At 38.8% G+C, this 25,979-nt stretch overlaps 1 protein-coding gene and 1 pseudogene across 3 annotated transcripts; both read right to left on the bottom strand.

Annotated features, from left to right (window-relative positions):
* Nucleotides 1-1,045: 1,045 nt before the first annotated feature.
* LOC125257038 (UDP-glucuronosyltransferase-like) lies at nt 1,046-25,760 on the bottom strand. 3 transcript variants are annotated; one of them, XM_048173450.1, is made up of 6 exons: nt 13,143-13,824; nt 12,001-13,041; nt 6,741-6,872; nt 5,817-5,904; nt 2,125-2,344; nt 1,046-2,046 (listed from the first exon to the last, which is right to left on the bottom strand). In XM_048173450.1, the coding sequence occupies exons 1-6, from the start codon at nt 13,188-13,190 to the stop codon at nt 1,767-1,769; spliced, it is 1,809 nt and encodes a 602-aa protein (XP_048029407.1). In that variant the 5' UTR covers nt 13,191-13,824; the 3' UTR covers nt 1,046-1,766. The 3 variants fall into 3 exon arrangements, with proteins under 3 accessions (XP_048029407.1, XP_048029408.1, XP_048029409.1); XM_048173451.1 differs by lacking the exons at nt 12,001-13,041; nt 13,143-13,824 and adding an exon at nt 24,876-25,760; XM_048173452.1 differs by lacking the exons at nt 12,001-13,041; nt 13,143-13,824 and adding an exon at nt 7,573-9,092.
* On the bottom strand, nt 18,412-22,426 carry LOC125257041 (annotated as a pseudogene).
* Nucleotides 25,761-25,979: the final 219 nt, after the last annotated feature.

Genomic DNA, 25,979 nt, shown 5'->3' with positions numbered 1-25,979 from the left:
TTGCTTCAGAGATAGGTAGCTTACTAACTGGTCTTGTAGAATTTCAGTGAAGGAACTTGATTTGTATTTGCAGATGATCAACAGAATGCGATTAAGTGCGTAAAGGCAGGGAAAATGTGTAGTAGGAGTATTATGATAAATGTCATGACCTCAATGTAAGAATATGCTATCTTTTGTTTTACTTGATACTACAAATAAAATACTAGGTTTGGTTATATATACACTTGGAATTAGAGGTTTGATTTCTTGTCTTTTACAGCTGACGTTAAACCATTTTAGATTTGTTGAGTTGCCAACAAAAAGACATTGAAAAATTTAAAACTGCTTTGATGAACATGAAGGCTTATCTTTGATTTGCCAAATTTAAGTTATAGCCTAAGTAGTCTACTAACGTGTATAAGCAAATTTTATTTTCTTGTCAGTTCCAAATGAGATCTTGCCTAGCCTACTGAAAATATTTAGGTGAGAGGACGAGAAAAGGGTGCGTGAACTGAAATGTTTAGTAGGCCTAACCACTAGCTTATTTTTTCCCCTCCAGCAGGGGGCGCTAAAAGTAAATTTAAGAAAGTAGGTTTTGAATTTTACATTGCTTTCAGTGTTTTAGAAACTACATTTACAGCACAGTGACTCGTATGTTTTAAAACTAGACTTTGTTCAACAGTTTCACCTCTTGCAACACCTTTTTGCATATGAAACACTTAATTTTATATTGTTTATTTTATTTGTGATTGATATTTATAATTTTTGCTTGCATTTATTTTATCTTATGTTGTAAAGTACATTCCACTGCTGCTGTTTTAATGGTGCTATATAAATAAACTAAACTTGAAACTTAATCATTTTGGCAGAAATGAAACTTATGACAGGCTTTTTTCCAGTTTGCAGAAAAGTGAAATTAAAATCTTTCTCCACAATTCAGCCAATAAATGAAATAATACTTACACAACCAGTTTTGCACTAATATTAGATCATAGCCAATTTCATATACCGTGTGAGAAAAGAGGCGGTTTTTGTACTTCATTAAAAAAAAAAAAAAAAACATTGCTACATTTATATTTTAGGATTTTATTTTTTCCAGTTCAGAGTGTGATTTTTCAAATCATACAAGTGCACAACAAAAAAACTTCCTTTTATACAAACTTGATTTGAGGTGGTAATTTAATTGAACATTAGAAGAAAAATTAAAAGAAAAATCTAAGGGAAAAAAAAGATTATTGAAAAGACTTCAAGCAATTCAGTTCATGAAACAGATACATATTTCAGCTGGGAAAATCCCCCCAGAAAACATTGGTTGTTAAAATTAGACAAGCTTATACGTTTGTTTCACAGCATTTCATTTGTGTCATATTCAACACAGTATCTATCCTTCCTAATTAACGTAAGAGAATTCCATTATCCAGAATGCAAAAAAAAAAAAAGAATATTATATATATATATATATATATATAATATTATTATTATTTTTTTTTGCATTCTGGATAATATATATATATGCGAGTGACTATAATTATAGGTAAGTAGTGGTTGGTAATATCAAAATAAAAGAATGTGAAACTAATATCTTAAGAAACAAAATCTTTACAGATGGAACTGCTTCAAAATATTGATGATCCCTGTTTACAAAACTGCGGCTTTAAAAAAACTTTGGCTCAGTTGTCAGCTGATGGAATTCAGACTTCTCACGACTTTATTATTCTGAAACCAAAATGGTAGATGTAGATATGGTATGCTTTTATAAGCAATGCCGCTTTTTATTTTCTTTACGATCAGTCTTCCTTCCTCTTCTGTGTTTTTCTACAGCAGCGTCTCCAGCACAGTGCACAACATTTAAATGTTGCTAGAGTTACTATCAGTACAATAAAAAGCAGGAAGCCAATCACATCCAGACTGTGGTACTGAAGCCAGTTGAGGTCATGGGCAGCAGGTCTCAGATGGTCTGCCCCCTTGTGTCTCATAACAAACTCTGTCCAGAAGACTGCGAGATCCAGGGGCTGCACGGGACGGTCATTGTGTATGGCCGACAGCTTCTCCATTCTTTGCTTATAGCTACAGGAGACGGCACGAGAGATGCATTGAGAAAAAATATATTAGAAAAAAAGATGTTAAAAACAGTCAAACTCTCACCTGGTGTCATTAATAACTGTGTTGAGAGCATCGAACAGTGTTTGTGCAGTGATGTCATGGATGCTGAGGATCACTCCCACCCCTCGAGTTGCCATGCGGTGCACGTTGTCACCCTGGTCACCAAACAGGGGAATCATCACCATGGGCACACCATGACAGATGCCCTCATAGATTCCATGCGTCCCACCATGAGTGATAAAGGCTCTTGCTTTGGGGTGACCTTTAATAAATGACGAGAATTAAAGTCACTAATTGCTTTTGACAGGTCTGGCACACATGGTGATGATAAAGGCAGTGTTTAAGTCTGAAGTTCACACCAAAATGAAAATTCTGTCATTAATTGTTCACCCTCATGTCGTTCTACACCCGTAAGACCTTCATTCATCTTAGGAACACAAATTAAGATATTTTTGATGAAATCCAAGAGGTATATGACTTGTTCATAAACAGCAATATAACCATCACTTTCAAGGTCCAGAAAGGTACTAAAGACATCGTTAAAGTGGTCAATCGGACTGCAGTGGTTCAACCTTAATTTTATGAAGCGACGAAAATTCTTTTTGTGTGCTCACATGAGCACCACGATGCATTCATGTGATGCTGATGCAGAAGCCGGCCAATAATGAGTCGGCATTCTGACATAGAACCTGGAAGCGGTGAACGTAAACAGCATATGAGAATGAAACAGAAGAGTTGTTTTGGGTTTTTTTGCGCACAAAAAGCATTCTCGTCGCTTCATAAAATAAAGGTTGAACCACTGCAGTCACGTCGACTATTTTAGCAATGTCTTTATTACCTTTCCGGACCTTGAAAGATGTGGTTAAATTGCTGTCCACGAATCATACACACCTCTCAGATTTAATCAAAAACATCTTGCTTTGTGTTCCGAAGATGAACGAAGGTCTTACGGGTGTGGAACGTCATGAGGGTGAGTAATTAATGACAAAATGTTCATTTTTGGGTGAACTAACCCTTTAAAAGGGATAGTTCATCCAAAAATGAAAATTAATTTACTCACCCTCTACTCACCCTGAACACAAAAGAAGATATTTTGAAGAATATGGGTAGCCAAATGTGTTCATGGTATACAGTTCATAGTATGGAAAAATGGAAGTCAGTGGGGCCCATCAACTGTTTGGATACTGACATTATTCAAAATATCTTCTTTTCTGATGGCAGCCTTAGACCTTTGGATCCTATTGTATAATGCTTCGGTTTGATTTATTAAAAAATGTTTTAAGATCCTCATACGTCATTTATTGATCTTTGCAGGTATTTAAATTGAATTTCACGAGAGCAATCGGTGTACAGTTTTTACATAGCTGACCAGACTGCTCATTGTTCCAGCATCAGTGCCAATATAACCACAGTTAATAGGATTAGCTAACATTATGAGTCTGAATGGGTTCTGCTCTCCAGTCATTGCAATCATACCTGACATGCCAGACAAATTACAGACTTTACACAGTTTGTTTAACAAAGCTGTTTCTGTTTCTCGGTTTAATGATCCATGTTGTAGCTGGGATCTGTGGTTGGCTGATCCTTAACTAATCACACAAGGGATAAGCCGAGTGAATCCCTAGATTTCACAATAATAAATTTACCCCCTCACACTGGTCCTCACACACTTCTGGAAAGACAAACAGATTTCTAACCAAAATGAGTGCTTAACTTCAAATAAATGGTTACACTTTATTTCAGTGGTCTACTTTAGACACTCTACTTACTATAAGTAACTTTGCAATTACATGTCAGATAACTCTCATTAGAAAACTGTATATCAAACCTAGTAGACTGTTAGGTTAGGGTTAGTAGAACAAGTTGATACGTAGTTGCAAAGTTACTTATAGTCAGCAGAATGTCTGTTGGGGGACCATCACAATACATTGTTACCAAATAAATAGTTCCAGCCTGGAAAAACAGCGTTTGAGAAACAAATACAATTATTACACAAATTCTTTGATTTCATAGATCTACAATTAGGTTTCTAGATCTGTACTTCCCTATTGATTAGCCCACCGGCAACTATAGTTGCCGCAGTGTATGGTTGTCATTTTCCTTTTGTAAGTTTTTTTCTAGATGTTTTCCATGTTTTATTTCTCAATGACATGCAAGAAAACATCCAAATAAAGGATTTCAAGAACAAAAAAAAAAGGTATTGACTTCTTTCCTGTGACATGAGGCTGTCAACTTCCAACCCCTACTTCCAGGAAGCATAGCGAAGGCAAACCCTCCCAAATAAAAGTAATTTTCATGTTAATATTCTGAATTTTTTGTTGACATATATATCTACGTAATCACGAGGGTCTCTAGAATCATCCAAACAAAACAAATCTTACAAGAGATCTATAGTTTTTTGTATACTTAGTCAAAAGTCCAAGCGGCAACTATAGTTGCCGATGGGCAAATGACTTGTAAGTACATATATCATGGGGAAATGGGGTATACTGTGTTTAATGGGTTAATAAATCAAGGTTATTTGTCTTGTTTAGTGCTTTTTGCTTTCATAATGTTTATTGTTATATATTATATATTGTTATTTGTTAACTTATTTATTTTTTAATTTATTTATTTTTTGTTTGTTTGTTGTATGTGACCCTGGACTACAAAACCAGTAATAATGGTCAATTTTTTGAAATTAGGATTTATACATCATCTGAAAGCTGAATATATATAAGATTTCCATTGATGTATGGTTTGTTATGATATGACATTTGGCCGAGATACAACTATTTGAAAATCTGGAATCTGAAGGTGCAAAAAAAATCAAAATATTGAGAAAATTGCCTTAAAGTTGACCAAATGAAGTCCTTAACAATGTATATCCACTCACAAAAAGAATTTTTTATATATTTACAGTAGAAAATTTACAAAATATCTTAATTAGGATATTAAGTAAAGATCATGTTTAATGATTTTTGGTATTAAAGAAAAAAAATCAATAATTTTGACCTATACAATGTATTGTTTGCTATTGCTACAAATATATCCATGCAACTTATGACTGGGTTTGTGGTCCAGGGTCACATATAGATGTAATTTTTTCTAATGAACAATGTAATTTAACTTTTTAATTCACAATGCTCTGTTGGAGCAACTTAATGGCTGCACTTTGTTCTGCACTTTGTTCCACCACTTTAAAACAAACGGATTTGTTGTTTGTTTTGTTTTCAAATTCAAGAGATTATAAGTTAGATGCAGCTTTTTTGTGTTCACTTCGAATGATCTTCAACTTTGATTGATCTGTTGATCTGTTGAAAGCAGTTATTTTGAGTTAGATGCATAAATGTTCTCCTCCTATTCAAATTTTACATTGAGGGGTGCATACAACATATTTGCCCACCGGCAACTATAGTTGCCGCACATTCAAACACGTTTTTTAAGAAAAAAACCAAAAACCTGGGGAAAATAAATGCAGAACATGTTCACATAGGACACTATTAACAGGACTATATGCATGAAACCATTCAGAAAAATTTGGGCACAAATGGGTTAAAACAGAGTCATACTTTTGGCTGCAGAGGAATTTCAACATTATATATACAAAGCATTAAATTTGCCAATTAAATGTTGTATGCTATGGGAAAAGTGCCTTAAGGTACTCATTGCACAGCTAAAAGAAGATGAACCCATACCCGGATGGACAATATATGTAAGCTTAGCCAAAAAAAAAACAGATTAGAGGAACTCACCAAGCAAGTCATTCTGCGGAAGCCACTTCATCAGCTTCACGTTTTCAGGGACATTATCAGGGATCTCGCCTGCATACCGCCACAGAACCTAGAAAACGTGACATTCCGCAGGTAATTTTGCAGTACAACTTGCAGTACAATGACTCAAAAGATGACTTATGATAACTTATGAACACAAGTTATATAACAGTAAAATAATCTTAATGCAGTTTATGGACACCTCTACTCACATCTGAACCAGCTTACCAGACTAGATCTTTAACGACTACCTTAGAAGTACCTTTTGTCTGTAATAATTTAAAATGCATTTATGTGGACACCTATGGGGTCACATACTAACTTAGTATAGTCTTAGGGAATACTCATGCACTTTTAGAGTTGCTAAACAGTTGAAACATGATTCATTACCAGGTAAAGATCTTTAAAAAGTAATGGTAAGCTCTTGCTGACAACAGATTTGTGTTTGGTCTAATAGTAATACTATCCATTCCAGTAATTCCCCATCCTGCAGAGTGCCAAATCCCAGTTTCAGCACACATGATAACTTTAATGAGAACAAGATGTTATCCTGGACCTCCTCCCCAGCTATAGCTAAAGCTCTGCGTGCAGCCTCCACTTAGTTTTACACTTAAACACGCAGGGAAAACAAGTGGGTAAGCGCTCTCATAAACCCTACAATCCTTAACTGAGAGATGACTGAACATCTGGGACGCTGAACAGAATAGGCTCAGGTCACGCACCACATTGTTTGCAGAGGAGGTGTAGCTCTACAAGCCTGGCATTAGTAAATGTGTGAAGTTCAAAGGATTATTTTACACCTTGTTTGAACACTTGCACCACTGCCAAGACCCATTTCCCCCAGTATGTTTTTTCTTAAATGTATGCCGTTCCACCTTCTTTCTTTCTTTCCAAATTCTTTCTTACCCTCTGTGGAATCATACTGAAGGCCTTGAAGAAGATGGCAGCTTTTTCTTTTGGCATGGAAGAGACCAGAGAACCCAGAGTGAACACCACAATACCATGCTCTCCAGAACCCTGGACAAATTCCTCAACCTCCTGCAAAAGACAGACAAGAAGTCAGAGAATAAGAAGCCAAAATTAAATAATGTCCATGTGACATGCATAACTTAATATTGTAAACTAGACAAAGAGCAGAGAAAAAGCATGTTTTCATTATGTATTCACACAACTTCATAAGCAAGGCCCATGTTATGTTAACACCAAACCATACCTATGTTCCACTTTAAGTTTAACAAGAAAAAAAAAACCATGTAGCATTCTTGTTTCTGTCCCCACGGAAGGAAGGGAGGCTGACAAAGAAAATAACAAAGAGGGAAAGCAAAGGAGGAGGTTGCATGCCAAAGAATACAGTGAGCACATCGTGTTGCCTTAGGTTACCAATGCCCTGGAGAGGGGAGTCATATTACCATGGGTTATGTTTGTATTAGGTTAAACATAATGCATGTTAGGGCAAAGCACCAATGTCAAAACTCAGAAATGGAGCCCATATTCCCAGAACCGACACCAACTGACCCCAAACCAACCCATAGAGGTGACCTAACCTCTTTCCTCCTTAGTACATCATAGCTTAGGACTAGTAGTTTCTCACTACTGAACATGTTTAAAAACTTTTATTAACAACAAATTTATAAAAAGCAAAGACCTCATTGTACAACTGCATTTTTTTTTTTTTAGTATATTTACTTATCTTGACCAAATCCAAAAGATGATCAAAAAGGCATCTCTGGTGACTTACTGCAGAAAGTATGGCATTCTTCCTACAGTTGATGCCCCCGATGAAAAACATATTTGGCATGAGAGGTCTGGGGTACTCAAATGTAAAATCATATCTAAACAACCAGACAGCTCCGCGGCCTAGGATCTCCCGGTACGTCACATCCGCATCCAGGTATCTTGCAGCAAGTTCATCAAAACTGGCGTACATTATTCGACACAGTAGCAGCTCCACTCCACTCATGACAAAATTCTGAATGCGCTCTACAAAGGTCATTTTGTCAGTGCTGCCAGACTGAAACCGAGGTACGTAAGATGGAGGAAAAGGACACTGTGAAGCCAACATGTCAATGCCGCAAGGCATGCCACGCAGGAAGAAGACAGCAGGAAGACCTAGTGAGGTAGCAATAATAGGTCCACAGGGCAGGAAGGGATCTGTGAGAACCAATTCAAAGTTCTCCTTCTTCAGCTTCTGCATCAAAGGTTCATTGTAAAGCAGCGACTCGCATCCTTGCACCTGCGATCCCGTGAAGTTCATCAGCCGCTTCAATTGGACAATGATGTCCATCATTGCAGGACTACGCTCGAACACCCCTTGCTGAAATCCTTTCAAACTGGTGGACAGATCCTCCTTGGAGAAGCTCACTGAAAAGGTTTCGGTGCGGAACAGCTCTGAACTCTGGATCAAGATGTTGGTCTCAGGCACCAGGACTAGGATGTCATGGCCTCTCTGGGCCAGTTCCGTCGCCAACACCTTCATGCTAAGCCAGTGGCTGCCTTCAACAGGCATGACCAGCACCCGACCACCCTGCGCAGGCCTCAGCCAGGAACCCAGCCAGAGCAGCAGCAGCCCTGAACCCAGCCCCCACAGCCAGCCTTCCTTTAGCATAACTGGGTCTGCCTAAGACCAGACACAAGCACTGAAAGAAAAGGAGTGGACTAAACTCCTCCTCCAGAAAAAGGGGCTGTGTTTAGACTCTCTCATGTGTGACTGAGAAACAAGAGAGTGAAAGGAGGAACAAGAGGGGACGCCAGTTGTCTGTGTTTTGGGTTGCAGATCATGCAAATTTTCCTGTCAGGATGGCAGTTTCACAAAAAAACATTTCCTGAAAGGAAAAAAGTGCTTTTGGGGGCCGGCAGAGTGCTAGACAACATTTCATTAAATAACATGAATTTAGACAAATCAAAGAAAGACAGCACTATTACACAGTCATAAACTGTCAACTAGTCTTTTACAAATCTGTGAATTTTATATCCCGTAACCAAATGCCAATATTAGTCATTACAGTTAAGACACTGAGGTCTTTAAACACTTAAATACAAAATTAAAAGCAGATCCACTTTGTACACATCCAAATACATCACAGTTCTTTGACAGGGAATGGGATAACTATGGATTTAGCATTTAGTGTCTGACACCATTCCTAAGTAAAGACAAACAACTCAAAGTCTAATTTACAACCAGCTGAATAAACTCAAGAGCACAAGGAGGAAGAAATGTAACTCCCACCAGCACCTCCCCCTTCCTCTCAAACCCAGCTCGCGTGAGAAGCTCGCCACTCCTTTCCTTTCCATCTCCCCATGTTCAAGAGATAGCGTGACTAGCTATACACCCCCACATGGTTTTTTAAATTGCATTTCATAACATTAATATCCACATAGGATATTTTGCCAATGAAGAGAAATGAACTATATATTTGTTTCAAGAAAGACATGTAGAGGAGTAAGGTATACTACGGTATAGTTCTTGTTTAAGAGACTATGTTAATCCATTGACTGATTTAATATAAACCATCAGTAATCAGGTTATTTTTTTCAAATAGCAGTAGCACGGTTCTTAAATGAACAAATAAATCCTAAAATACTACTACTAATGATATCATTATTATTATATTAGCAGCTCTCTCAGTTGAGGGATTCATTGGTCAAAAAAGACCACCACTTTTCTATTAGTCGCTGCAGTTTTGTTGCCATTAGTAGTTTTGACCTCATACATGTCCTGGTGAAATATTTTATAACCTTACTGCCTGCACAAATGACACTAGCTGCAATCTGAGCAACTAACACGCACAAATTCCAAGCACCTGAAGTACTGCCAAACTACAACAAAGTAACCCAGTAAGATCCACTGACCCAGTCACAGCCACATGCAAGGTCCTTCAAAGGCCATTGTGAGTTACAATGTCTCAATTTTAACCATCCCCACCCAGCTGCGCTGCGGGAACACAAAACTAGTAACTGAACTGATGTTTATCTCTTTAGGACTGCAAATATGACAGAGAGAACAGTGACACCTGCTGTAACTTTATGAAACAAGAAAATTCTGGCATAATTCTGGTATTTAGGCAGAGAAACACTTGTTGTACCAAAAGAGCGCCTGATGATCATGCAACTCTAGTCTATTGTATGTATGTGTGTATATATGCATTTGCCCCTGAAGGCCAAAGAAGAAATATAGTATCTGTTGCATATTATTACATAGTCTTAACTTGACTTATCACCTAATCTGTCTGAAGGGCAATCTGGAAGTAACCCATAGCCTACTATTAAAATATGCTTTGTCACTGAAATAATGTTTACAACACAGACATGGCCTAGTTTGCTGTCATGCTCCTTTACCTGTTTATACAGTGTTGTGTAATTTTATACCTAATATTTTATAGTTATAAAATAAATAGTTTAACACATGGACTTTATATATTAATTGACCTGTGTGGCACACTGCAAAAACACCTTTGCAATTAAAAAAAGTAAAACAGCTGCCAAAATATAACATTTTGTGTGTAATGCAATGTTCTCTTTGAGTCTCTCTCCTTCTGTTTCTCTGCTTTGTTTGTTTAGTGACTATTCGCAAATGTGAGTAACAACCAGAAAGAGAAAAAAAGGTATTATCTCCATCACTAACTAAGACGGAGATGAAACAAGAGCCAAATGCACAGATATGTATCAAAGAATCTGGCAATGAATTACTTTGGTACAAAGTCCCACTCTTCTTTTGCCGCCTTTTAACTGGCTGAGATCCTGGGACCTTTGTCACCCTTTCCAGCCTGGGTTCACCCTCAAATAATAAAATGTCTTTGAAAATGCATTAGTTTTACATTGGTTTAAATCACATAATGTGAGACTTAAATGCTACTTGATTACAAACATTCTTCCTAATATTTTCCTTTGTCCTCAGCAGAACAAAGAAATTTATACAGGTTTGGAACAACTTGAGAGTGAATAAATGACAGAATTTTCATGTTTAGGTGAACTATCCCTGTAATATTTCATAGTTTTCCCAGTTGCGCATGTCCTTGCTGGGTAATAATTACAATAATATCAGTCTAACAAGAACTTAATAACTGGCAGAGCTTAACGTTGATACTTGAACTATGTTCAAAGATGCAAGCTGCAACACATTCACGTATTAGCTGATTTATGCATTTCCAAAAGAGCGTATTTTCTAGTTTGTCATCCAAGGCAAGCAGTGGCTTCTCAAAGCAAAGGATCCTCTGTGTACCACATAAAAAAGACAGAGGATCACCTTAGCTTTGACCTCTAAGCTGACCAAAATATCAGCCTACAGAGCAAAGGCTTCAAGAGGCTTACTAGAATGTCATGGGTGCTTCTCAATACTCAAATTGATGCTTCCTTGTTTTCTTGATCCTACTTTCTCCAGCCCATGACCTGGAAACCAATCAAACTCCGCCATCTTGAAGGGCATCTCAATTTTCCGACTGCACCGCGAGGAGGCAAGGAGCGAGGAAGCTTCCTGAGGAGTCATGAGCGAGGATACACAGGTATAGCCTTCCCTCGTATCCTAAGGAGGTGGAGCTAAGACGCGAGGAAATGAAGCGAAGAAAGGGAACAAGGATGCAGAAATAAGAAATGAGAAGCAGCCCAGTACACATTGATAAAAATACATACTGTATGCGTTTTGTATGAAGAATATTGGGATGTACGACAGAGAAACTGGGCAGGCTGCTGTGGTTGAGTCTAGTCCGCAGGGCATACATTAATACCAAATCCTAAAATCTGATTGGTTGTCAGAAATGTTGTTCCAGGACCAACAAGGATGTTGCTACAAGAACATGTGGAACTTGACAAAACTACATTCACCCAAAATGACCCTGGCAATTAATTGCGCAGATTCAGAATCCCACTTGACTTTTTATTTTTGAGATCCCAGAAACTTTTGTCACCCTTTCCAGTCTGGGTTCACCTGCAGATACTGTAATGACTTTGAAAATGCTTTAGTTTAATCACACAATATGAGTCCTGAGAATCGTGAATATTCTACATTCTAATACATTTATCTGGCCTTTTTGAAAAGTCAACCTTTTCATCACCTCATTTAGTCTCTTTAGTCATGTAGCATATACAGATATCTATAATATCTAGTATACTTGATAGTACGTGCTTTGAAACTCATCATGTGATGACTATTATGTGAAAAAGTGATGCTCACCTTCGTCAGTGGGTTCTTAATTTCACAGTTAATTCCTCCTATGAGCTGCATGTTGGGCATCAGAGGTTTGGGGAACTCCAGGCTGAAATCATACCGCATCAACCAGACAGCTCCAGTGCTCAGGATCTCAATCAGACTCACATCTCTCTGCAGGAAGTTGTATGTCACATCCTTATAGGACAAGTAAAAAACTTTACACACCAGTGGTTCCAGCACGCTCACAAGAACGTTCCACACACGCTGACCAAAAGACATCCGGTCTGAGTTTTGTGTCAAGAAACGTGGGACATATGAAAGAGGGTCCGGACAGGCTGTTGCCGCAGCATCGAGACCACACGGCATTCCCCTTAACATGTACACCGCAGGTACGGAAAGATTATATGCCAATATGGCCCCCATTGGTAGGGCTGGATCGGTTAAAACAGCATCAAAGTTTTGCGCTCTCAGAAACTCTATAAGCTCCTGGTTCTTGAACAGACTTTCGCTTGTAGAGGCCATCAAGTTAAACATCATCTTCATATTGCTAAACGTTGAAGTCACACTCTCCAGTAGGGATTGATCTGGTGCTGTCAATTCACGAACATGCTTGGTTAATATCTTGTTAATCAACTCCAGCTCATAAGGGACCGGAAACGTCTTTGTGATGTAGTGTTTGCCTGGACCCAAACGCATGCTGATCTCTGGAATCACCACAATCACTGTGTGACCTCTGCGTCCCATCTCTTCTGCCACGGCCTTCACTCCCGTCCAGTGACTTCCATCCATTGGTACCACTAACAGCTTCCCAGTCCAACCGCTTTTCCCAGACGGATTCTGTTCCAGCGCTGCACAACAGACTATACTGATCACTAGACATAAGATTACTGCTAAGTGCATGTTTCCAGACAAAAAGTCTTCTCCTGATATTGAAAGCCTCTGAGTGTCTGTTCGTCTCTCAATGTGCAAATATATCACCTGACTGCTTTTGCAATTTACTATCAGATAGATAGCAAGCAGAGCACTTTCCAGCTGGCTAGTGGCTAGATATAATGTGGGAGGAACCTTAATTAAAAAAAAACAAACATAAAGCACATTTATGGTATAAACAACGGTCTCTAATGTCTTTTTACAACAGAAGTTAGAAAGCTAAACTTAATATTTACTTTGTCCAGTTGCAAGCAGTCATGACCGGTTAATAATTTGTCATTCATTGGCAGTGTTGTTGATATTTGAACTGTCAAATAAATGCAACCAAGCCATATTCATGTAGTAGCAGTTTAGCAGATGAAGTAATCTGAACCTTTATCCTAATTTGTTATCATAAGCAAGCAGCGGCCACTCAAGCCACTCTTTGTTCCTCCTGAAGAGGACTGCGGGATCTCATCAGCTTTGGCCTCTGAGTTGAACTACTTATCTAAAACCCATATAATTTCAAAATAAGCCATGCATTTCTACAACAGTGATTCTCACATCCAGTCCTAACCCACCCCGTACACTGCAGCTAAATTCGGTTGTCAGTTCACCTTTAGTGTTTGTACACACACAGTTCAGTAAAATATGGGAGGGACAACCGCATTCTATAACAAAGTTAACTCCAGAAAAATACAGGTAGTGACAAACGCATTTACAGAAATTCTATGCAGTGTTTACAGAACCGAACTGAACTGAACTAGTTGTTAATGACGTTAAGGTGCATCGGAGATGTGTCTCCTGTAAACATTCAGGAAACTTCCTCAAAAGGAAGTTGAACACCGATCCACAACATATTACAAGATAAAAACCATAAAATAAACATTGACGTTAACGTGCATCAGAGATCTGTCTCTCTTCTGTATGCGCAGTGAACGAATCTGAGGTAAAGCACAAACCTTACTCTTTCATGTTGCCAGATCTTGCTAGAAAAACCAGCGAACAAGAACAAGCCCATAATAAACCGAAATAAATTCAAATGCTTTATGCTGAAAATAAGACCAAAATATCATGATTCAAGTGTGCTCACTTTAATAACCCCATAAACCTGTTCGTTTTATGAGACGAACTTAAACAACAAGCCCAAAAACGTTTATAATGAGTGATCATGGCAACACAGAAACAGCGCACTCTGTGTGTAACAGGCTGTACAAGCATAAACACGACGCCTCCGTCGACTATGTTTAGTTAAATTGCTGAAAATAACGAGTGTTTTGTCACTCTAATATTACTTTGGTTACAATAACACGAACACGAGAGACACCAGAACAATCATGCATTTTCGAGAGTGAGTTGTGTTCCGTACACACATGTAACGATATTTAAATGCGGTTGTAACTCCTGAAACTTAGTGTGTACATGGAATGTTTTAGATGCCTCCCTATTTAATACACTAACAAGCTTATGAGTTATCATGTGTTTTAATTAGTGAGACATCCAAAACATTCAGGAACCTTCCCTAGAATGAAAGACACTGATCTACAACATAGACCTTATTACAAAATAAAAACCATAAAATAAACAAACATTGTCATAATTTATTAACAATAGATCATAAGCAATGGCTTGGCATGAATGCACAGTATTCATTGACTATGAATTGCTCTGAAACTGCGAGAACATGCGGTGCTTACATTAATTTAATAATCGCCTATTTAAGTTTAATAATCAGATTAGGCTGTATGGTGATTCCTGTTTTTTAGTGCCCAAATTTAAGACCTCTTAAAATGGAAATTATTAGTTTTGTTATGATATTTCAGATTTTTTATGGCATTACATTCGAACAAACTGAATTTAAGAAATTAAGACTTTTTAAAAACCCATAGAAAATCTGTGACCAATATATCAGTCAGCAGAGCAAAGGCTTCAAGATTCTCACTAGAATGTTTAGCAGACATTGATGGAAATACATACAGTCTTGAGTTTTGAGTGAAGAATCATAGGATGTAAGATGAAGTGTCCAAGCAGGCTGTGGTGGTCGAGTTTAGTCCGATTAGTATCACAATGAGTCATGTCTTGATTTTGCAGATTATAGGGTTAACAGGTTTTGTACAACAATCCTTTCCACAAAAAAAAAAAAAAAAAAAAAACCCTAACGCAAAACCCTACAGGGAAATGATACTGTAGATTTGCAAAGAACCTAAACCAGCCCCTGAAGCTAGTCTTAAAACTACCTTTAACATAATACCAAATCCTAAAATCTGATAGGTTGCCAGGCATGTTGTTCCAGGACTAACAAGGATGTTGATGTTGCTATACATGTGGAATTTGGCAAAATTAGGTTCACCCACGTAGAATAATCAGTTTAGATTAATCACACAATTTGAGTCCTGAGAGTCGTGAATATTCTACATTCTAACATTTATCTGGCCTTTTTGAAAAGTTGACCTTTTCATCACCTTATTTAGTCTATTTCTAGTCATGTAGCATATACAGATACAAACTTTGATTTGATTGTGAATATCTAGTATACTTGATAGTACGTGCTTTGAAACTCATCATGTGATGACTATTATGTGAAGGTGATGCTCACCTTTGTCAGTGGGTTCTTAATTTCACAGTTAATTCCTCCTATGAGCTGCATGTTGGGCATCAGAGGTTTGGGGAACTCCAGGCTGAAATCATACCGCATCAACCAGACAGCTCCAGTGCTCAGGATCTCAGACTCACATCTCTCTGCAGGAAGTTGTATGTCACATCCTCATGGGACAAGTAAAAAAATTTACACACCAGTGGTTCCAGCACGCTCACAGGAACGTTCCACACACGCTGACCAAAAGACAGCCGGTCTGAGTTTTGCGTATAGAAACGTGGGACATATGAAAGAGGGTCCGGACAGGCTGTGGCCGCAGCATCGAGGCCACACAGCATTCCCCTTAACATGTACACCGCAGGTACGGAAAGATTATATGCCAATATGGACCCCATTGGTAGGGCAGGATCGGTTAAAGGTGCCATCGAATTGAAAATTTAATTTATCTCGGCATAGTTAAATAACAAGAGTTCAGTACATGGAAATGACATACAGTGAGTCTCAAACTCCATTGTTTCCTCCTTCTTATATAAATCTCATTTGTTTAAAAGACCTCCGAAGAACAGGCGAATCTCAACATAACACAGACTGTTACGTAACAGTCGGGATCATTAATATGTACGCCCCCAATATTTGCATATGCCAGCACATGATCGAGGCATTACACAAGGACAGCCAGTATTAACGTCTGGATGTGCACAGCTGAATCATCAGACTAGGTAAGCAAGCAAGGACAACAGCGAAAAATGGCAGATGGAGCAATAATAACTGACACGATCCATGATAACATGATATTTTTAGTGATATTTGTAAATTGTCTTTCTAAATGTTTTGCATGCTGCTAATGTACTGTTAAATGTGGTTAAAGTTACCATCGTTTCTTACTGTATTCACGGAGACAAGAGAGCCGTCGCTATTTTCATTTTTAAACACTTGCAGTCTGTATAATTCATAAACACAACTTCATTCTTTATAAATCTCTCCAACAGTGTAGCATTAGCCGTTAGCCACGGAGCACTATCAAACTCATTCAGAATCAAATGTTAAACATCCAAATAAATACCATACTTACACGATTAGACATGCTGCATGACGAACACTTTGTAAAGATCCATTTTGAGGGTTATATTAGCTGTGTGAACTGGTGTCTCTGTTTGTGCAGTGATAGAATCGAGAGCTCGGGAGGGGGCGGAGAGTGCGCGATTTAAAGGGGCCGCAGCATGAATCGGCGCATTTCTAATTGTGCCTCAAAATAGGCAGTTAAAAAAATTAATAAAAAAAAATCTATGGGGTATTTTGAGCTGCAACTTCACAGACACATTCAGGGGACACCTTAGACTGATATTAGCCTACATCTTGTAAAAAAAAAAACGTTCGATGGCACCTTTAAAACAGCATCAAAGTTTTGCGCTCTCAGAAACTCTATAAGCTCCTGGTTCTTGAACAGACTTTTGCTAGTAGAGGCCATCAAGTTAAATCTTTGTATTGTTAAACGTTGAAGTCACACTCTCCAGTAGGGATTGATCTGTCAATTCACGAACATGCTTGGTCAATATCTTGTTAAACAACTCCAGCTCATATGGGACCGGAAACGTCTTTGTGATGTAGTGTTTGCCTGGACCCAAATACATGCTGATCTCTGGAATCACCACAATCACTGTGTGACCTCTGCATCCCATCTCTTCTGCCACGGCCTTCACTCCCGTCCCGTGACTTCCATCCATTGGTACCACTAACAGCTTCCCAGTCCAACCGCTCTTCCCAGACGGACTCTGTTCCAGCGCTGCACAACAGACTATACTGATCACTAGACATAAAATTGCTCTGCAGTGCATCTTTCTAACCAAAAAGTCTTAAGCCCTGGGTATGTTTCCAGACAAAAAAGTGTCTGTCTCTCTGTGTGCAAATATATCAGTTGACTGCGTTTGCAATTGACTATCAGAGAGATAGCAAGCAGAGCACTTTCCAGCTGGCTAGTGACTAGATATAATGTGGGAGGAACCTTTATTTAAAGGTGCCCTAGATTGTTTTTTTACAAGATGTAATATAAGTCCTAGGTGTCCCCTGAATGTGTCTGTGAAGTTTCAGCTCAAAATACCCCATAGATTTTTTTTAATTAATTTTTTTAGCTGCCTATTTTGGGGCATCATTAACTATGCACTGATTTTTTCAGCACGGCCCCTTTAAGAGATGCGCTCTATCTGCCACATGAGCTCTCGACTATATTACAGTGCATTTACAAAGTTCACACAGCTAATATAACCCTCAAATGGATCTTTACAAGATGTTCGTCATGCATGCTGTATGCATGCTTCGAATTATGTGAGTAAAATATTTATTTAGATGGTTACGTTTGATTATGTGTGAGTTTGAGGCTATGCTCTGTGGCTAAAGCTAACATTACACACTGTTGGAGAGATTTATAAAGAATGAAGTTGTGTTTATGCATTATACAGACTGCACGTGTTTAAAAATGAAAATAGCAACGACTCTTGTCTCCGTGAATACAGTAATAAACGATGGTAACTTTAACCACATTTAACAGTATATTAGCAACATGCTAATGAAACATTTAGAAAGACAATTTACAAATATCACTAAAAATATCATGTTATCATGGATCATGTCAGTTATTATTGCTCCATCTGCCATTTTTCGCTGTTGTTCTGGCTTGCTTACCTTGTCTGTGCACAGATCCAGTCGTTAATACTGCCTTTCCTTGTCTAATGCGTCGAATGGGCTGGCATTATGCAAATTTTGGGGTCATACATATTAATGATCCCGACTGTTACGTAACAGTCAGTGTTATGTTGAGATCCGAGTGTTTTCCGTAAGTCTTTTCAACAAATGAGATTTACATAAGGAGGAGGAAACAATGGGGTTTGAAACTCAATGTATGTCTTTTCCATGTACTGAACTCTTGTTATTCAACTATGCCGAGGTAAATTCAAATTCTGATTCTAGGGCACCTTTAAAAAAATAAAAAATAAAACATTAAGCACATTTATGGTATAAACAACGGTCTCTGGTGTCTTTTTACAACAGAAGTTAGAAAACTTAACTTAATATTTACTTTGTCCAGTTGTAAGCATTCATGACCGGTTAATAATTTGTCATTCACTGGCAGTGTAGCAGTTTAGAGGATGAATTAATCTTAAACTTGATCCTAATTTGTGATCATAAGCAAGCAGTGGTCACTCAAGCCAAAAGGAGGAACTGTTCCTCCTGGTCTCTGAGTTGAACATAATGTATCTAAACCCATTTAATTTCAAAATAAGTTATGCATTTCTACAATAGTGTTTCTCAAATCCAGACCTGGGGATCCCCGTACACACTGCAGCTAGATTCGGTAGTCAGTTCACATTTTAGTGTTTAATCACGTTCTGTACACACACAGTTCAGTAAAATACAGGTAGTGACAAACGCATTTACAGAAATTCTATGCAGTGTGTACAGAACCGAACTGAACTAGTTGTTAATGACGTTAATGTGCATCGGAGATGTGTCTCCTGTAAACATTCAGGAACCTTCCCCAGAATGAAGTTGAAAAACACAGATCCACAACATATTACAAATTAAAAACCATAAAATAAACATTGACGTTAACGTGCATCAGAGATCTGTCTCTCTTCTGTATGTGCGGTGAACGAATCTGAGGGAAAGCACAAGCCTTACTCTTTCATGTTGCCAGATCTTGCTAGAAAAGTCAGCGTACAAGAACAAGCCCATAATAAACCGAAATAAATTCAAATGCTTAATGTTGAAAATAAGACCAAAATATCCAGATTCATGTGTGCTCACTTTAATAACACCATCAACCTGTTCGCTTTATGAGACGAACTTAAACAACAAGCCCAAAAACATACCTGCAAACTAGTTGCTTTTAGGCGAAATTCGCCGTTTTGAATCAAAATATGTAATTTATGTGAAGCGTGTAGATCAGAAGTTTTTTTTTTTCTTTCGGGGGGTGGGGGGTGTCAGGGTGGGTTTGCAAGCACAATAAATCGAAAATAGGCTACTTTCCCCATAGACTATAGTGAGAACATAAACGTCTCTCGAGCTGTCCTGATCTTTTTTGGCGCTCTGTGGTGTGACATGTCTTGATTTTGCAGAGTATAGGGTCAACAGGTTTTGTACAACAATCCTTTCCAAAAAAGGGAAAAAAAGAAAGAAAAGTTGTAACTCTTATCCCTACTCCTAACCCAAAACCCTACAGGGAAACGATACTGTAGGTTTGCAAAGAACCTAAACCAGCCACCTAAACCAGTCCTAAAACTACCTTTAACATAATACCAAATCCTAAAATCTGGTGATTGGTTGTCAGGCATGTTGCTCCAGGACTAACAAGGATGTTGATGTTGATACAAGAACATGTGGAATTTGGCAAAATTAGGTTCACCCAAAATGACCCTGGCAATAAATTACGTAGATACAGAGTCCAATTAATTTTTTGTTAATAATATGGCTGAGATCCCAGGATCTTTGTCACACTTTCCAGCCTGGGTTCACCTGCAGATAATGTATTGACTTTGACTTAGTTTAAAATCACACAGTATGAGTCCTGAAAGTCATGACCATTCTTCATTCTAAAACATTTATCCTGGTCTGAAAAGTTGACCTTTTTACCTCATTTAGTCCGTTTCTTGTCATGTAGCATTAGTGTATCATGTGATGAGTATAAAGACGATGCTCACCTTTGTCAGTGGGTTTCTACTTTCACAGTTAATACCTCCTATCAGAATCATGTTGGACATCAGGGGTTTGGGGAACTCCAGGATAAAATCATACCGCATCAACCAGACAGCTCCAGTGCTCAGGATCTCAGTCAGGCTCACATCTCTCTGCAGGAAGTTGGATGTCAACTTCTCAAATGGGCAGTAAATAAATTTAGACTCCAGTGGTTCCAGCATGCTCTTAAGAAGGTTCAATGTGCGCTGACCAAGTTTCGTGTCAAGAAACGTGGGATATATGAAGGAGGGCTTGGATAAGCTGTGGCCATAGCATCGAGACCACATGGCATTCCCCTTAACATGTACACCGCAGGTACGGAAAGATTATATGCCAATATGGCCCCCATTGGATGGGCAGGATAAGTTAAAACAGCATCAAAGTTTTGCTCTTTCAGAAACTCTATAAGCTCATGGTTCTTTAACAGACTTTCAGTTGTAGAGTCCATACAGTTAAAAACCTTTCTCAAATGGACCACCTTTGAAGTCACACTCTTCAGTAGGGACTGCCCTGGTGCTGTCAATTCACAAACATGTTTTACCATCATTTGGTTGATTAAATCTTGCCCATATGGGACCGGAAACGTCTTTGTGATGTAGTGTTTGCCTGGACCCAAATACATGCTGATCTCTGGTATCACCACAATCACTGTGTGACCTCTGCGTCCCATCTCTTCTGCCACGGTCTTCACTCCCGTCCAGTGACTTCCATCCATTGGTACCACTAACAGCTTCCCAGTCCAACCGCTCTTCCCAGACGGACTCTGTTCTAGCGCTGCACAACAGACTATACTCATCACTAGACATGAAATTGCTCTGCAGTGCATCTTTCTAACCAAAAAGTCTTAAGCCCCAGGTGTACTTCACTTTCCAAGCCCGGTCACGTCTTGTGCGCAGTTGCGTCCACGCATTTTTCAAAGTACACTCCACGGATGCGCGCGGATGACCGAGTTCGACACATGTGCAGTACAACTTTTTCTATACTTTTACCAGACATCGTGTCATCAACCGGACAGTCACTGGGCAGGATCGGAGAAGAAAAATCATCCACCATTGCAACATAGTTCAGAAGATACATCAAGAGAACAGGAGTCAAAAACAATGGAGAAAGCATGCTTCTGAGTTTACTCTTCTTGTTTTTGAATCGCTCTTTACACACTCTTCTTTGATGACTGCACATTGTGCTTATTGCCACCTAGTAGACTTTTCTGTCCTGTTGCGCATGCGCTGTTGCACGCGTACCATCTGCGCTGTCTCGAAATTTGGGTTGCACACGGACGGGGTGTGTATCGGAAGCCAAACAAACCAAAAGTAGGACAAGACAGTGCGGTTTTACAGAGCTCACACCCCGCTGACATGTCATCTGCGTGGTTCAATGGACAGAGCCGCACGACCGACTCATCAGCATAGCACGGATGTGCTTGCTTGCGCCACTGAATGGACAGCGTGGCGCGAACTAATCTCACCAGGGCGCCGCTGACCAATTAAAACAGCGCAGCGTGAATCACATTACTGCTCTGCTCTGTTCAGCTGTTTTTCCTTTTAAGATAATGAAGATAAAAAGAATGAAATTATACATTTCTTTTGCTAATTATCTTTCATATTAGTAGTAGACTACATGTTTTAAAGGCTTTTGTCACTAAGACCTAATGGATGGAGACAATATGATGTTACACATGCTGCATGCACATGATGTTCACATTCACATAACCAACCTGAATATATGCCAAGAAGGGCATTTTGATGTAACTGTGTGTGTATTTGAACGTTTATGTGTAATAAACCGCAGAAATTTGACACTTGCGAGAGGCGGCTATGTGTGTGCGCTTTGGTCGAGAGCGCACTGACTAAAGACAGTCCCTCAAGAACTGATGTGACGTAATTTCGAACAAAATCAGGCCAAAATGAAGTTCGTTTTGTGTTCTTTTTGGAAGTTTGAAACGGTTTGCCAAAGCGAACTTTAAGGAAAAGTTCGCTCCAGCTGCAAAACATCTTCGTACTACCATTGGTCCGTGACGATAACGTAACAGGAGGTGTGCACTGAGGCTCCACCTTCACTCGCGTGGAAGTCTTCTCTGAATCATTTGATCTGTTGAGTTTGTTGAGGTAAGAGCTCCGCGGGTGAAAACATGAACACACTGGATAGTCGCTTTATAGTACAAAATAAAGTTGTGCTTCTGATGAAATGAAGCACTGACACTGTTTTTCATGTTTGATGCTGTAAAGCTGCTTGCGTTTAAGCAATATATTGAATAAAGTCTTTTTCTTATGCTTTCTATAAAAATGCTTGCAGTTTTCTAATTTTTGTTGTTTATTTTGTTACTGAGAAGAAAGTGTACAGCATGTATTTACATATTCATCTAACAGTCGCTCTCAGCAGTGTGGAAGGTGTCAGATGTTCGATTTCAGTATATCGCTGCTCACGCATTTCGAACTTCATTTTACTCCTAAACGAAGAGCAAAAAAGAACTTTGTTTGAAGTATATCGGGGCCTTCAGAGAGCGTGCACAGTTTTTTCTCCCTAGGACATAGTTTACATTTTACAGTAATGTTCCGTAATGTAACGTAAAGTGAAGTAATTGGAATATTTCCATTCTGCAAAACAGCCATCGCTTCTGCCGACATCTTTAGACAGCGACTACGCAGCCAACTGTGTATAAACACAGTATATTATACAGCGCATGCATAATTTGAGACAATATTCTGATTACATTTCCAGTCTCATTTTACCAATGACAAACCATGTCTATCTTATTAACTACTATTCATTTTGCGTATAATCAATATATAAACAAGTGATATTTAATTGTTAACGAAGGATTGGCTGGACCCTGCTGACCCAATCAGTATTTCTCGTCCAATGGTCATACTTTAATTTTCCGGTTTCTGTATTGCATCCTTCTCATGGGCGTTTAATGACTTTTCAGTGTGGGTTAAACATCTTTTTTTAGGCCATAAAATAATATCTATTTTTTTTAAACTAATTAAAAATAGTTTTGTCTATGTATTGAAATTGTGGGTTACATCTTTGTCACCTTTTTCACCCAAGGAGTTTACATTCCTAATAATACAAGAGTGAGGAACTTCCATTTTAGTTGCAAAGGAAAACCAATTCATCTGCTATATTCTTCTGTTCTCCATTTTCAAGGGTAAGATTTCTTTATAAATCATCAACTCACCCATATGTCTTTTTATTTTTGTGGAACACAAAAGGAGAGAGTCACTTAGTCTCGGTCACCATTAGAAAAGAAACTGTGATAGTGAATTGTGACTCAGGCTGTCAGTCTCTTGATGTTCTGCCTTACATCTCCTTTTGTGCTCCAATAAAAATAACATGTTTGGTACAAAAGAACATGACCAGTTTTGTTCTTGAGTAAATATTGCTTTTAATTTTTTAACTTGAGACTGTTTAGCCTGTAATTTACTTGTATACCCTTGTGTGTATTTGAATGTAAATGCCTTTTATATGAGTCATACTGAAGATTTGTAAGGTTGTATGCTCTAAACATGTAGGCTCTCTGTAACTGTATTTTGTAAATTATATTAAAACAATGTTAACTGAATGTGATGTGTGATTATTACATAAACATGCTAATTTATCTATTAGTATTAAGTGTTTGAGATTTTTAAAAATGTGTTAACTGTATAAAACTTTAACCCAACTGAAATCAACATTGTTTCAACATGAGGTAATCAAACCAGATCGATTTCATGTTGAATACCTGTTTATCCTGTAGCGTTGTTTCACTCAACTGATAACAACATCGTTTCAGCATAAGGTAAGCAATCTGCATCGACTTTCCGTTAGTTTTGAGTGGCGTGTCTGACGTTGGTCTTTGATGTCCTGAGAAAAATCGATTCTAGGCTGATTCTATGGCCACGTTAACACAGCAGCAGAATACACTTGTCAGTTCTGTATTTGAGTCCTTAATAGGCTACGGTTATGTTCACACACAGTATGGTTATTTACAGTAGTGACAACTTGTCACTACTGTAAATAACCATACTGTGTGTGAACATAACCGAACTCACACCCGTAAATTTTCAACCGCATTCTTGCGCTGTGTACTGGACAACTAGTTGTCTGTCACGTCATACAGTGTGAGAGAGCAGTTCCCCTGGATGTGTTGTGTGTCGCTTTCGGTAACTTACAACGACAGAGATATGAGCTGTGCGTCATCTTAAGGTGTAGATCCAATCACTGTTTTTCACCGGAGCGGCTCCCTTCAGTTGTTTCTTTTACAAATTCAACTACCGTGTCATGCACCCTTCGCTGGGAGTTTGATTGACAAGCGATCTAACCAATCATAACGCCGAATCCGCCATTTTGTCCGACAAAGCAGTCAGGAGTTAGAAGATTAACCTCAGTGGACTTGAACTTGAAAAATGGTGTGTATTTACATTTTTCCGTGTTTTAAACAACATTCGTTCTCATGTTCATTCATTTTTATTTGATGCTATAAATTAACTAGTAGGAAGAGATGATTGGTTCACGAGCCGCTTGAGCTGAGGAGCTACAGCAATCTGTCATGATACATTAAAGAGTCACAAAACGGTTTTTAATGTTCGAATTTCTTTAAAAAAAAAAAACACAATTTGAAAGCAGGGACTTTGTTTAATATCATAAGTAACCTATTACGTGATTATTAAGTGAAAGTGATGCTCACCTTTGTCAGTGGGTTCTTTATTTCACAGTTAATTCCTCCTATGAGCTGCATGTTGGGCATCAGGGGTTTGGGGAACTCCAGGCTGAAATCATACCGCATCAACCAGACAGCTCCAGTGCTCAGGATCTCAATCAGGCTCACATCTCTCTGCAGGAAGTTGGACATCACATCCTCATGGGACAAGTAAATAATTTTACACCCCAGTGGTTCCAGCACGCTCACAAGAACGTTCCACACACGCTGACCAAAAGACATCCGGTCTGAGTTTTGTGTAAAGAAACGTGGGACATATGAAAGAGGGTCCGGACAGGCTGTGGCCACAGCATCGAGGCCACACGGCATTCCCCTTAACATGTACACCGTAGGTACGGAAAGATTATATGCCAATATGGCCCCCATTGGATGGGCAGGATCAGTTAAAACAGCATCAAAGTTTTGCGCTCTCAGAAACTCTATAAGCTCCTGGTTCTTGAACAGACTTTCGCTAGTAGAGGCCATCAAGTTTAAGATCCTCTTTACATTGCTAAACTCTGAAGTCACACTCTCCAGTAGGGATTGATTTGTCAATTCATGAACATGCTTGGTCAATACCTTGTTAAACAACTCCAGCTCAGATGGGACCGGAAACGTCTTTGTGATGTAGTGTTTGCCTGGACCCAAATACATGCTGATCTCTGGAATCACCACAATCACTGTGTGACCTCTGCGTCCCATCTCTTCTGCCACGGCCTTCACTCCCGTCCAGTGACTTCCATCCATCGGTACCACTAACAGCTTCCCAGTCCAACTGCTTTTCCCAGACGGACTCTGTTCCAGTGCTGCACAACAGACTATACTGATCACTAGACATAAAATTTCTGCTAAGTGCATGTTTCCAGACAAAAAGTCTTCTCCTGATATTGAAAGCCTCTGAGTGTCTGTTTGTCTCTGTGTGCAAATATATCAATTGACTGCTTTTGCAATTGACTATCAGATGGATAGCAAGCAGAGCACTTTACAACTGGCTAGTGGCTAGATTTTTGATGTGGGAGGAACCTTTATTTAAAAAAACAAAACAAAAATAAAACATTAAACACATTTATGGTATAAACGGTCTCTGGTGTC

The sequence above is a fragment of the Megalobrama amblycephala genome, linkage group LG21 (genome assembly GCF_018812025.1).
Source record: "Megalobrama amblycephala isolate DHTTF-2021 linkage group LG21, ASM1881202v1, whole genome shotgun sequence".
Classification (NCBI taxonomy): domain Eukaryota; kingdom Metazoa; phylum Chordata; class Actinopteri; order Cypriniformes; family Xenocyprididae; genus Megalobrama; species Megalobrama amblycephala.
Note: the sequence above shows the minus strand (reverse complement) of the source record. Positions and strands in the feature narration are given on the sequence as shown.